This window comes from Corapipo altera, unplaced genomic scaffold, assembly GCF_003945725.1.
Source record: "Corapipo altera isolate COAL_440 unplaced genomic scaffold, ASM394572v1 1, whole genome shotgun sequence".
Taxonomy (NCBI): domain Eukaryota; kingdom Metazoa; phylum Chordata; class Aves; order Passeriformes; family Pipridae; genus Corapipo; species Corapipo altera.
The window spans coordinates 13,711,217-13,724,896 of NW_020884873.1; the positions used below are offsets into that span (position 1 = coordinate 13,711,217).

General features: G+C 41.0%; 1 protein-coding gene across 2 annotated transcripts in view; it reads left to right on the top strand.

Annotated features, from left to right (window-relative positions):
- The window catches only part of BTBD11 (BTB domain containing 11), a 193,807-nt gene that overhangs the window by 176,869 nt on the left and 3,258 nt on the right, over positions 1-13,680 (top strand). The window contains exon 17 of one of the 2 annotated variants that reach the window (XR_003529321.1): positions 8,986-9,136. Coding sequence is in view for 1 of the 2 variants with exons in the window: in XM_027653526.1 (XP_027509327.1) it covers positions 7,831-7,977 (147 nt within the window). In the remaining variant the exon portion in view is untranslated. Of the gene's footprint in view, positions 1-7,830; positions 8,645-8,985; positions 9,137-13,680 lie in introns of those variants that run through there. The other variant, XM_027653526.1, reaches the window with a different exon arrangement.

Here is a 13,680-nt window from a genome sequence, read left to right on the forward strand (position 1 = left end):
GGCTCTGTCTTAAAAATATTACTGAAAGATGACAGCCTGAAGACTGCATTCACTAAAGTTGCCTCTGAAGTTACTGGATTTTTTTTTTTTTTTTGATGAATGAGAGTTACCTGAAGTCAAAGACTTCAAGTTAGTTTCTTTGACAAAGTGTCTTTCATGTGAGGCTCTACAACTGCTTTACAGAAATGAAGGGCCTGATATTGCTTTCATCCTCTGGCCCAGCGATGTTGAAATATATAAGCATTAAAAAAGCTGCTTAGGATTTGTCCTAACATTTAATAAACTAGCTTGCAGGAAGTTAGCCTTGAAATAGCCCTGAAATAATATATGAAACCCCATAGATGAGAATATTATTAATTTTATATGTCTACCTATAAGCACAACATTTATATCTCTAACTTGCAGTACTTCCAATCACATCTTCCATACATTTATAGCAATTATAGCAAAATGAATGTTATGTTATTATTTAACTTATTTATTTTGAGATAAAGCCCTTTATCTTCAGTGGGTGAAAATTCAGGCTGCCTGCTCTGACCGGATTATCACATTTAATAGAATTGCACCTGACCCACCATTTGTAACTGGCCTCCAAGGGCAAAAAACAGCGAAGACAAGTCTTCAGCTGTGGCTCAGTGATCCATGACTTCAACAAGACAGCCCACTGCTGAAAACATGATGTATGTGGTGCCCAAAGCAGAAGGAAAATCAGGAAACCCTCAGAGACTTAATGGGAATTTGTCAGCTGCCTTCAGTGAGGCTAAGAGCTGGGGAAGCAAGCTCAGTGTGGGTAGGAGGACAGTATTCAGTTTCTTTTTGTTGCCATTTAATCTGACACTCTTTCAGCTCTGTTCAAGGATTCTTGCATGGAACAGCCATGGATAGCCTAGTGTGTATTTATCTTGGATGCATGCAGAAGGGTTAAAATGTGGTATCTCACCTCTTCAAAGTCAGTAGTCTCATTAGATGATGCTTTTTGTGCTTTGCTTGGACTGCTTGTCACTAAAACACCTAGGAGACATAGCAGCAACTTACTGAGGTAAGAGAGGTTGCACTGACTGGATAGGTTTGATTCTACAAAAATCTTGTGGTTTGCATACTATGTTGTTTAGTTGGCTAAATCTGTCTACTTGACGTGGATGTACCAGAACAGCAATTTTTTTGTTTCTTTTCCTTTGGGGAGGCATTTTTCACCCTTCTTTGGGCTTACAGCTTTGTTCTTTCATCCTGTAGAGGTGATGACAATATGAATGGGCATGCTTTGCTTAGGCATCCATGCTGGATGGCACACTAATGAAGAAGACTTAGTAAGGGAAGAGAACTAGATACAAGAATTTGAATGTATAACTCCAAATCTTTGCCTTAGATTCCAGAGGTATAGTGTTCACTGTTTCCTAGTTCGTTTGTTCTCCAACTCAGAGTTTCCATGAAATCCAAGGGGAGGGGAGGGAGGAAGAGAGGAAGCAGCCCCGTCTCTCACCACTTGCTTGACATTCCCAACCAGCCCATTTTTTGCTCGGTCCCATACTCAGATATGACCATGGAGCTCTAGCAATTGGTAGCTTTTACTTGTCCTCATAAATATCTCCACTGCTGCAGCTGCAAGAGTGACTTTGCCTGAACCCCTTTCTGTGTGGTTAACTTTGGTCTTTCTACTTCCCATCATCTCTGCTGCTGTGTTTTCATTAAAACTTCCAGCACTCGTCTTAGCCCAGTGCAGTAAGAGGCAATCTTGTTCCTTACTGCCTTTCTGAAGCAAACAAAGACAGGGAAAAAACCTCTCTGAAATACCCAATGAGAAATCATTTATGGTTTACAAAGAGCCACATTAGAAAATAGAGGTGCTCAGAACCAAAAAACAAACAAAAAAAAGACTGCCACTTTAGAAAAATCCAGTGTGCTAGGAGGTCATTCTAATTAATTAAGGTCAAAGCCTCAACACCTCATATATTCTGTCAGGGACAGATTAACATGGTTCAAAACATCTGGACTTGTTTGAGCTACAGATTCAAGAGAGTCCAGCCTTAGCCCTTTCCCTTTCCAGCAATGGATAAATTGACTATCCTGTAGCTTACTGGGTGAGAGGCTTTCAAACAAGCCTTTCCAAAGTCTGGTTCTCTCTGTTCTGCATAGCTTTTAAAGAGCTCACAAGACATCTGCAAGCTGAGATTTACCCCTCGGTATGGCTGAAAAATCCCTTGTGCCCCAGTGCTGGTTGCACCTCACTGGGGCAGAAAGTAGAAAGGAGCACAGAAAGCCTCTGGAGCCTCATCAGAGTGAAAGCTGCTTTGCCAGCATCCAAGCATTCACTTGGTCAAATACTCTGCTTAACCTGCTCAAGCCTGTCTAGACTGATAGACAAATTTGGGACAGTCGGTTCAATGCCTTGGAAACTGATTTTTGCCTTGCAATTTTTGAGCCAATAACTAATTACGCCATTTGGGGACATGGTAAAATGTGCAGTCTCACTTGGTTTGTGAGTCTATCCATTGAAGAATACAAGGACTATAGGAAAGTATTTCAGAGCTTTTTGACCTGACCTCATGTTCCTGGCTAAATTCCAGTTAGTACTAGAAAAACTTGACCTATTTAAGTTCCATCAGTGCATTTCGACCAGTGCGTTGCTTCCTGTCCATATTTCTCTTGAGCATCGCAGCTGTTGTACAGCCATATGTGCTGTACCAGTGGGGAACAGAGGTGCTTGAGCATTATGCCTACAATAAATAAGTAAATCCCACTTTGCAAGCTAGGACATTCCTTCTGCTGATCTCTATGGCATTATGTGGAAGGTTGAATAATGCATCCCTGCTGTTTAGAGCTCCAAGATATGGTCAGTGCTCTTTTTCCCCACTCCTCGCTCTGCCAACTGTCACAGAGAAAAGGGATCTTGATCCTGCATTTTTTGAAGAGCAGCAGAGAAAAACCCAGAGGAAATACCATATTCTCTCAACACCCCCTCTCCCCCCCCCAGTAACAGGTAGGCTACTAGAGTGTCCTTCAGCCCTGCTCCTTTGAAAGCTTGTTGTAATGTCATTTGTGCGTTAGGTATCCTCAGAGCAGGCTTTTGATTAGGTTAAAGTCTGGAAAGTATCTTAAGTCATTTATGACAGAAGTGAGATCGTAAAATAATTTCATTCTAATGAGCCATGCTGTGAATTTTCTGCTTCTTTGAGATTTTTTTTGGTGTTGTGTTGTTTGGTTGGGGGTTGTGTGTTGGTTTTGGGCTTTTTTTAACTTGAGAAGAAACGACTAAGTATATGCAATGCTTTGGATTTTCTGTCTATAGTTATCTTTGTGTGTATGTTCAAGAGAGAGAGATGGACAGTAAATAGATCTACGGATATGTTATGAGGCGTGAAATCATGTTTGTAATGAGATTTCTTGTTAATGGCAGTCAGCCTTCCTTGATGCTAAGCATTAATGCAATATCCATTAGTGCAGCTAAACCTCCCTCTGCTCCACTTTCCCAAATGCGTTTCACTTTGTACCTAGTTTAGCATTTATAAATATTTGATATAGGGTTCAAGAAGTAATTTACATGTTAAGAATATATGAATGTTTGAGGAAAAATACAAGTTAAGATTCTACTATAACAAAAATTTGCAAACCAAACATGAAAGCATGATGAAATTTGCCCCATTAAAATCGCTGGAAGCCTTTTCATTGATTTTTCTAGTCTGTGGATTAGGTCTGTTTTCCATCTCTCTTTCATACTCTGTCACCTTTGAAGTCTTTGCGTATCTCGCACTTTCTAAGCCAAATGCATATCTGTAATTAGAAAGCACAGTCCCGATCTTTAGATGGAGAATTGATTCAGTTCTGAAGGGCTGGTTTTGTGCCTTTATGTTTAGAATGGAAAGCAGCAGCTAAATGGGGAAATCCCAGCGTGAGCATCCTGAAAAGACAGAAGAGCTAACACTGTGAGTGGGACAATTCTTTACTTCCTTTCTCCCTCTTCACATCCCCTCCCACCTGTCCCTGAGATGTCTTTGAACTTAAACCTAGGAAAGAGAAGTAAAAACAAGAGGAAAGGATGTGGTAAAAATAAGATGGTTTCTACAACAGTACAGAACCATGGAGTTGATCTTGATTTTTTGCTGGTTTTAGGCAGACTCCTAATTTGTGTAATCTAAATGCAGGAATGGTTATGATTGTTTTGCATTTGTTATGGTTGTTATGAATTTGGGGTTGGGTTTTTGTTTGCTGCCATCTATTGTTGGGGTTTTATGGGAAGGTTTCATTTCCCTTTTTATTGAGAAGCAAATGAAAGATCGCATAACCGGAGAGTAATCATCAACAAACATAGAGATACTGTCCTCCATCCCACAGCTGTAGCTTAAATACTGGTTTGTGGCTTCACAGGCATGTTTGAGGTCGTCTATAATTAACACAGGTGAAACTTTCTTCCCTTTTGCTTATCCATTTATGATGGGTAAATATAAAATAACAGAGTATGAACAGTAGGATGGCAGATGTTTTTCAGTAGAGAAAGATTATAGCTAAGAAACACAAATGTTTCTGGAACCAAATATTTTTCCTCAAAAAGACAGGCATCTGTAGCTTATTCAAAGGTGTCAGTCTCTTGACTCTGTTATATGCTTTTGAAAATTGCCTGTTATGTGCTGTTAATGTTTCAGAGCAAGCCCTTCCACTGAAGACACTAAAGAGGGCACTCAGAAGGGAATGTATTAAAAATAGAGGAGCTCAGCCATAATTTGAGGTGGCAGCTTTTGTCCACTGTGTCCAAAACTTGAACATTATTTTAATAGGTGTGTTTGTATTTAATTTCATTTGATTTTTTTTAATTGCTGCAGCACTCTCACATTTTGTCCAAGTGCACCTAGGTTATCTTAGACCCCACTCTGTCTGATGCTGATCCTTTTAAAATCCCCAATGAGATTATGATTCATTTGTCATTGCTAGATGTCATTTTTTTACGGCTGTACAAAGGGACGGCAGCATGTGAAACCAGCAAGTTGTTTTTTTATTATTGTATTACTCTGCAAAAGAGAAAAACTAACCAGATCTTTGTTTCTTGTGTGAAATACTCACCTTAGCTTGAGAGGACATGTGCAAAGCCTCTGCTCTGAATGCCTCGATATAATCAAGTTACAAAATGGAGGAAAATGGTATTAGAGAAAGATTTTTGAGAAACCTAACTCCAGTGGAGCAGAACATGCACTTGTTAAAGTCTGTTGCTCTCTCTCTCTCATGAAGTCAGTGGGAATCTGTAATGGGAGTTACTGCAAGGCTGTATGGTTTTTTAATGCACGAGCAAATGTAATTTCCCATCCAGTCCTCTGCACAGTTGTGGTTGGTATACCAGAAGGGCTGAAGGCCAAATCCTGCTGTCATTGCACACAGCCCCTCTACTTCAGCAGGGATCATAAACATGTACTTATGTTACTTGAGGTTTTTGCTGAAGAGAAATGGAAGAGGATAGGCTTTCCTTCTGCCCGTTGATCACAGGCTTTGCGTTTCCAATGACTTTATTAGAAGCATCATATATTTACATGCTGCAGAATGAGGCCTGTGTGGGGTGGGAAAGATTTTTATGAATTTAGACCTGCCTAAGAAAACATCAACCATTCTAATTTTAGACAAGTTGCATTCCATATCCATCTGTTTAGTGGATCAGTCTGATGTTTGCTGTTTAGTAAATTGCATCGAGGCCTTTTTTAAAATTTCTTTGAGGGCCTTGCCTGTCATCAGCTAGTGTAAAATAGTGCCAAGGACTTACAGATATACCCTTAGGGCCAAACTGTGCTAGCTCCACATACCACAGTCCCATCAAAAACAAGGAAAGCTGGACTGGGCACAGAAATTGCAACCCCCTGATGTCCAGTTACATGTCCTGCCTCATTTCACAGAGATTGATGACTTCCTGGAAAAAAAAAAAAACCAAACACACATGGTGCCACTTCACCTCAATTTAAAATGTATTGGAGTCAAGGAAATTATATTAGACATGACTGTAGTCTACCAAATCCAGTCCTGTACATAGGCAGAACTCCAAGGGAAAGCAATGGGAGTTTCCATTATGGAGTTTGCAGAACAAAGCCTACATAATGAACTGTGACAAAATGTCAACTTTGTGTAAACTCTCCTGGTGGGTCTGTATAAAGGTTTTTTAAGAAATCTTCATTGTAACACACCAGAGAATAATAAACTTGCACCTTGATAGAATAGCTTTATTTGTATATATTCTATGTAAATTTTAAACCAGAGGATACATGTCATTCCTTGTACATATCCGATTAGAATGATGGCAGTGCTATGCACTGCTGTTTAGGAGATCCATGTTCTCCAGTCTTGGATTTCCAACTGTAAAGGCTGCAGGAGACTGCTTGAGACCAGCCAAAACATTGGATGGATAGATGCTCACCACCCACTGCTTGGAAACGAAGGAGCAGGATTTGGAACAGATGTTGGCTATGGAGAAGATTGCTTGCCTCTACTCCTGGCTAAAGGACGAGTGCCTCCTTCGCTGTCATATCCAACAGAAGTGATGGACGGTCAAAGAGTGTGGAGGATCTTCAGGGGCCTCTTTGGAGCTGTCTTTCCTAGTGGTCTGAGTTTATAACGAGCCCACACTTTGGGTGTCACATGGGAAAGTTCCTGAAGAAGCAGGGTGTACATACATCTACCTATCTGTCTGTCTGTTATCTAATATTCCAGTGTTTCTGTATTGAATGGTTTCAGTAACCTGTAAACAAGTGATTGCTCCTGTTGTGTTACTGCTTTGAAATTCTTTGCATGCACTCTGGCATATAATTCTTTAAGAAAAGAAATTATACATATTATATATATATTGTAGCTTGCAAAATATTCATGTTGAAGAGCCATGTTTTGTGCAAATTGTACATTTATGTTGTGAGCAATATTGCAATACAAACTTTTATTAGTTGTTGATAGTAAATTTGTCACCTTATTTTTGAGCGTATGTATGTATCCCAAGCTTTCAAACTCAGGCATTAGATCAACTACTGAAGGAGACTTTTTCTGTGCAGTAGAAACAGCACAGGCTTTCAGTAAATAGGCAGCTGTGCAAGTCCCATTCTGTTCAATGCAAGTTGCAAGGCTGATTCTTCATGCAGTTTGTCAGGCCAATACTTCTCTTTTGCCAGTGCTGGAATTCGTGTTTGGTATGAGGACGGTGTTGCGCTCATCTATAACAGAACTAAAACCCCAACCTTGCAAAGAACAAAGTGCTTAACTCCTACTGCCCTCCGTCTCCGCAGGTGCTTCAATATAAATACAACAAGGACTTAAGGAACTTACAATTTCCTGCCAGATAGCCAATTGTTATGTTTTCAAATGTTCATGCTACATAGTTTTCAATTTAGGGGCTAGATAAAAGTGTAATACCAGTATGGCTTTAGAAAAGCTACAGTGTTTGGAGCTTGACCTTGAAACTTTTACCTGATTTCTGAACATCATTGGTGGCTTTGTTTGCTCAATGTTTACCTCTGAGAAATGTATGCTATTGATTTAAATGTTTAATATATTGACTGCCTTTTTTTGTATATTTGTTATCATAAAGGTTTGGTTTAAATGCTAACAATTGTGGTCTATTTTCAGACTTGAAATACTTACAGTTCTGTATTTGGAAGGCAAAGTTATTAATGAATATAGCAATTTGGTATTTTATTCCTATTTTATACAGCTGCCCCCATAGGTTATTATCAGATGGCAATGAATATTGCTGAACAGCAGGTGGAACTCCTTTGAGTGTGTTTATGAGCCATCTCTGTTCAATAAAAATTCCATTGTTTTCTAGCCTAGGAAATGGCTGCTGTGAGTGTTTTTGTTGTTTCTTCTCCTCCTCAGGTGTTTCTCAATGTACTTCAGACAGCAGCAGGACTGGGCTGCTCCCAAGAACCATCTCCCAGAAACCACATGTTTGGGATTTTACATCTGGAAGTTCTGGTGCTGTTTTCCCCCATACACTACTGTCAGTGTGCTTACTGTGCATGAGAAGAAGTGATATGGAGCTGGTTCCCAAAAACCTTTCTCCGAGCACTGATCTGCCCTGATCTGCCAAAAAATAGGCACATAAGACCTGGGGATGGAGCTCTGTGGTGCTTAAAATTGAGCATTTGGAGATACATCATAGCCTGATAGTTTGGATGCATGAAGATCTGAAAGGCTGGAAGCTTGCTTCATTACACTACACTGCTGCAAGTGCATGCAGTTAAGGTTGAAAATGGGTATCTCAAAGAGAAGTCAGATATAAATAGAGGGACTTGATTAAATTTGGCATGAGTCTAAAAGTAAGGTTTGAAAAAATATTTTTGTTTTACCGGTTTTTTTTACTTTTTTACTTTTTAAATGAATTTACAATATTTTCTCTCTTTTATGTTTTAGTGGATTTGGAGTCAAGTTCTTTCTTCATGATGTACCAGATTATTAAAGAACAGGTTGGTTCAGGAGGCAAAAGATGGCAATATCCTTTCATGTCCTACATGTTGTGGGAGTGAGACACCACTCACACCACACTGGGTGACTGCCCAGACCACGATTGTGGCTCTGTCAAGTGCTTTTGGGCTCTGCAAGCTCAGCTGTCAAGGAGCAGAGTTTTAAAGGCAGCTCATAGGAAACTCCACAGTTGTCAAAATTTTGTAACAGATGTATCCCTTGCCTGCCTCCCCAGTATCTGGGAAAAATCAAAGCAAGGTTCACAGGTAGCAATGTGGATTGATTTGTCTCCTTTCCCAACCACTGATGCCGAGGCAATAAAAAATCATTGTTTGTGGGCATCTGAGTTAACTCTCCACTGAGAAAAATAGTGCAGTTCAGCTATAATTAACACCATTCTTCTGGGTTCTCTATATACTCATCCATGTTTTTGCTACCTTCAGTTCACATTTGTGTTTTTGAGGTTTTCTGGACATACATGTAGAGCCTGAAGGCTATGGCATATGTTCACTGGGCTAATTAGGGTTTAGGACAGCCTTGCCCACTGCTGTGTTTTCTCCTCCCCAGGGCAGAAATGGGCAGCAATGTCTAAACCACCCCTTTGGCGTACTAGAGCTCACCTAGAGGAGCCTCAGGTTTTGTCTGGAGGCTAAAGCACTGTCAGGAGTGCGTGATGTAGATCTGCTGCTGCTTGATGTAGATCTGCTGAGTAGCAGAGGTATGTGTGTAACGTAAAAAAGATCATTGTATGTCTCAGTTTGACTACTTAGAAGTAACATTTAAACCACTCAGAAATAGTATTTTTTTCCTGAATCTGCGTAATGGCTTATACAGACTTATTTGTAGGTGTGTAGCAGTATCAGCTAAGTTTTTCTATGTCAACAGAGCTTTATATTTTAATGACCACGATTCTTTCAAGAAAAGCCTTGTTCCAGAGTGGGCCTGTGGGCTGGCTATCTCTAAGCTTTGCTATGAAGATGTAAGACTGCAAGGTGAAGGATGTCTGAGAACCTGGGCACGTATCCTTGCAGGCTGCCATACCCAGCATGACCCTACAGCCTGGCTACCTTCCTAGAGCTTATCAGCCCCTCTGCTCTAGGAGCTAGTGTCTTTTGTAAGTGGTAATCTCCTCCTGGACTAAGGAATGTTTGAAGCAACCAGGATTGAGCAATACACTCAGACATGGAGGAAATAAAGATGTGCCGCCATTGAGACAAATCCTGGCCTTAATGTCCCCCATGGCTCCCATGGTGCTGGAGAGGGGAGAGTCTCAGGTGTTTTGAGGTGTCCATCTGCCCTCAGAGGCACAGTGTAGCCCTGCTGCATGAGCTGCTTCTCCCGGTGCTCACCCAGGTGTAGGCTGACACTGTGAACCCCTGGTTGGCAAAGCCTGGAGCTGGAGGGTATAGGGATGTCTGGGGAATGCACACAGACCCCACTTCCCACCTGATGTGAGAACAAGGTTATGAGGCAGAACTCGCATCACTTGGCTGAGTTCCAGCACGTGGAGCACTGCCACTTGTGGGGGTTTTTTTCCTATACCCATATATTTACTGACTTTTCTTTACTAGTAAATCCTCAGGCACTTTATATTGTTCTGTGCTTCTTTTCAACTTCCTTCATTTTCTCTTTGTAAGCTGGCCAAGAATGGCTTGCTAGATCCTTGTCTGTGTTCTACCTTCATGTGCATCTTAGTTCTTCGTCTCCCACACACTTCTTTTCCTTTTGACTTTCTACTCCTGGGCCCTGGTAGACCAATGCATTTAAAGTTATTTTTCTCCATTGGCTGTATGTGGTAAATTCAGCTATTCTCCATATCCAGCCATCTTTTCTCCAGCTTGCTGAGAGGGCACTGACAATATTTCTTTCCCTTCCTACACTATCTGACAGCAATCATTGCAGGGATGGTGGGATCCTCTCTCTCAAGCTCTTGGCACACGTTCTAGGGAAGCAGCTGCTCTATAAGCACACCTCTCTGCCTTGATAATACATTTACTGTATACCAATTTTTACTGTATCCCAAGAAGGTTTTAATGTTTTTCACATGTATCTGGTTCTCACTGAGATCACACTTATTACTAGACATAGCTAAAAGATAAGTGACAGACCTATTTTATTCCATATTAAGCAGAGAGCACTAAAAGTAATAAGATAGATCTGGGAGAATAAGCTTTAGTGCAAAGGTGTTTTATCTTTCAAAGTGAGGAGGTTTGTGCTCTCCCAGAGAACTCCTTAAGGAGATCATGGATGAAAGAAAACCAAAGTAGCCTTGTTTTAACTACCTGAAAACTTAACTTTCTGCCTAGCTATGAGTTCAAGAGTTCTTCCCTCCAGGCTATGTTGCTGTGTGCAAACAGGGTATGCCATCTCCCTTGACGAGATGCTGCCCTACTGAGATCTGATATTTCTTTGGTTTCCTCCCACTATTCATTCTCTGTGTTTCACAGAAACACCCAGGGAATGCAAATAGAAAATCAAAAGGTAACCTTGAGGACTCAGATGTCTGCCATTGGTGTTTCAAAGTCACTCTTAAGTACTCCTTTCTTTCTTTCATAAGTTAGAGGATTTCTTGATTATGTGACTTTAGTTTTAGCTGCTTAGCATCTCTGGGACTGCAACACTGATATTTTACAGCTCATTTGAGGAAACAGAAAAAAACCTGAGTGAGATGCCATACTAGTGTATTGGTCACTTTCCCCTTTTCTCATCTGAAGAGGTCAGCTGAACCACAGCCATAAACCTACAGCATAACTTCTCTCAAAACACATAAAATTCCCTTTGTTTTCTTGTTTACAGAAAACAAGATTTCATGTATGATTTGCAGTATTAATCTTTTCATGGCCTTTCAGTACCTTCCAGGTGTCATACTAGAAATGTTTACGGTGTCTGTGACAGTTTTGTGATTCAAGGTATATCAAGGACCCTGCAGAGCCTTGGGAGCATTTCAGGTATTCCAATAGTTGTTGGAGAGCCTGCTGGAACCAGCTGCTTCAACATCACTCCTTTATCAACCAGCTCTCTTCTGTCTTCCATCCTGACTTAATGTGAAGAGGAATACTCTAGGTGCTCTCTGGGCACCTCCACATGTCCCCTAAAAAAGAAGCTGGACCTTCCCTTTGGAGGAGCTACTGACTTTTCCCACTGATCCCCTTTTATTTACCTGGTAAATCCACTCCAGAACAAAAGTTCGCTCTGCTTAGCTAGGAAATTTAATCCAGCTGAACCTTTCTGAATGTTTATGACAACACCTTGAACAAGATGATTCAGGCACATGCTTCCTGCTGATGAGAACTATCCAGCATTTGCATCCTCAGGTAAATAGCAGTAGGTCAGGATGGGTCAAATATAAATCCAGAAAGAGGGACAAGTTTTAGTGCTTTTCCTTTCAGACCAGCAGAAGTTTCTGATACCAGAATCAGTGACTAAACTGAAACAATGACAACTGCTACTGTCAAGTCTTGACTTACTTTGCAGATATTCAATGGGATAAAAAGAAACTCAGCTCTCCTAATCGGAGGATAAGAATCAGGTCTGAGAGATTCAAGCCCTCCTGTGTCTGATCTCTGATCTGGGCCAGGGTAGTGGAAATGAATCCTTTTAGATTTTAGAAGATCACTTTTAGGAAAGGCCCAGGGCCAGTCCAGAACAGGCTGTGTCATTAAAATGTTTTATGACAATTGTTCTGGTCAAAGACCTTTATATTTCCACTGGATCTGAGCTTGGTCCTCACACCCTTCCCAGAACAGCCATTTTGTCTCCCGTTGCAGATACATTTGTTCGTGGCCATTTCTTCGACCTAGCAGAGATTCAGAGAGACTTCTGTCAGCTATACAGCGTCATTCCTGATTAGGACAGATCTTTGGGCTTGTCCCAAAATTCCTCCAATGATTGTGTCACAGTTCCATCCAAATTAAGAAATTAACATCTGCTTTATTTGCTAATCTTCACACCTCTGTGGCTGAGTCATCTTTGCACACTAAATATGAAGAAGGACATTTTTTATTGGTGTGTTATGACCTATGGGCCATCCAATTCCTTGGTGTGAGTGGGCTGGAGTGCACTAGATCTCAGTTACTATCTCAGGTGTCTGCAGGGAGCTTCCTGCCTGAGGCACCACTCTTTCAGCTGCATGTCTGTGATTGCCGAGGCACCATGGAAAACTAATTTATTTAATAGAATGGTCTTTCTTTTAAGAAGACCCAGCTGTGCATCCCCAGCACATAAGATGAAGAGAAGTATCAGGATCACCCAGCACTTATGGACTGGCTCTCAAAAGGAAAAAAATTATTGCTACTAACTGCTGTTCTCTAAGCTATAATATCCATCGTGCACAATTGCTACCTATTTTTACTTTCCTTCCTTCCTCCTTTTCCATCTCTTTTTTTTTGGTACGTCTGCTGTTGAGCCATACCACAATACACTGCTATTTTGTGATTATGTACACAGTGGGAGGGAAGGTAGAGCATGTGTGCCCCCTCTGGATATTGCTTCAGTAAAAGCAAGTCTGGCTCAGCTGTTTGCTCTGTGAACCTCCACACTGTAAATGTATATATATGGAAAACAAAACAAAACAAAACAAAAAACCCCAACATATCCAGGAATCACAGCCACTGGAAAGTAACCTTGCTTTCTTCCTCTTGGCTGCGTAATACTCCCCTCTGCCTATCCTTTGAGAGTAGCATCTGCTTTCACAAAAATTCCCTCAAAATCTGGAGGAAGATTGACAGTCAAACTGTAGCCAATTTATGCATGGGAGGACAAGAAGGATTTCTCAAACAGTGTAAGAGAAGGTGACCAGCAAAGCAAATAATAACAGCCTAGCAAAAAGGCAAGCACACAAAAATGCAAAATCAGTAATTACCTATATCCCAGGTAGGATTGGGTGCCCATGCCCCAGGGTACTACAAGGAAGAGCTAGAAAGACACAACTCTTGCCTTGGTATGTTTATGTCTATTTTAAGATAAAACACTGCATATGGGTGAAAAGAACAGGGTAGTGAAGAAGCAGTAATATTTTGATAGATGTTTATTTGTCATGCCAGAACCACAGAAGAGTCAGGGTAAAAAAAATGAAAATGCTACACTGGTGTCGTCTAGTGACATGTGGATGAAATAATGTGGCCATTGTGTCTGCCAAGCTCCAGTTTGGTTGCCAAGTCCCTGAGCTTTACCCTGGGAAACCCTCCTTTGCCCAACCCCACTTCCCATCCGGGTACTTTGCAGTTACCCCCTGAATTAAGATTCTGGTGATGGAAACAGCAG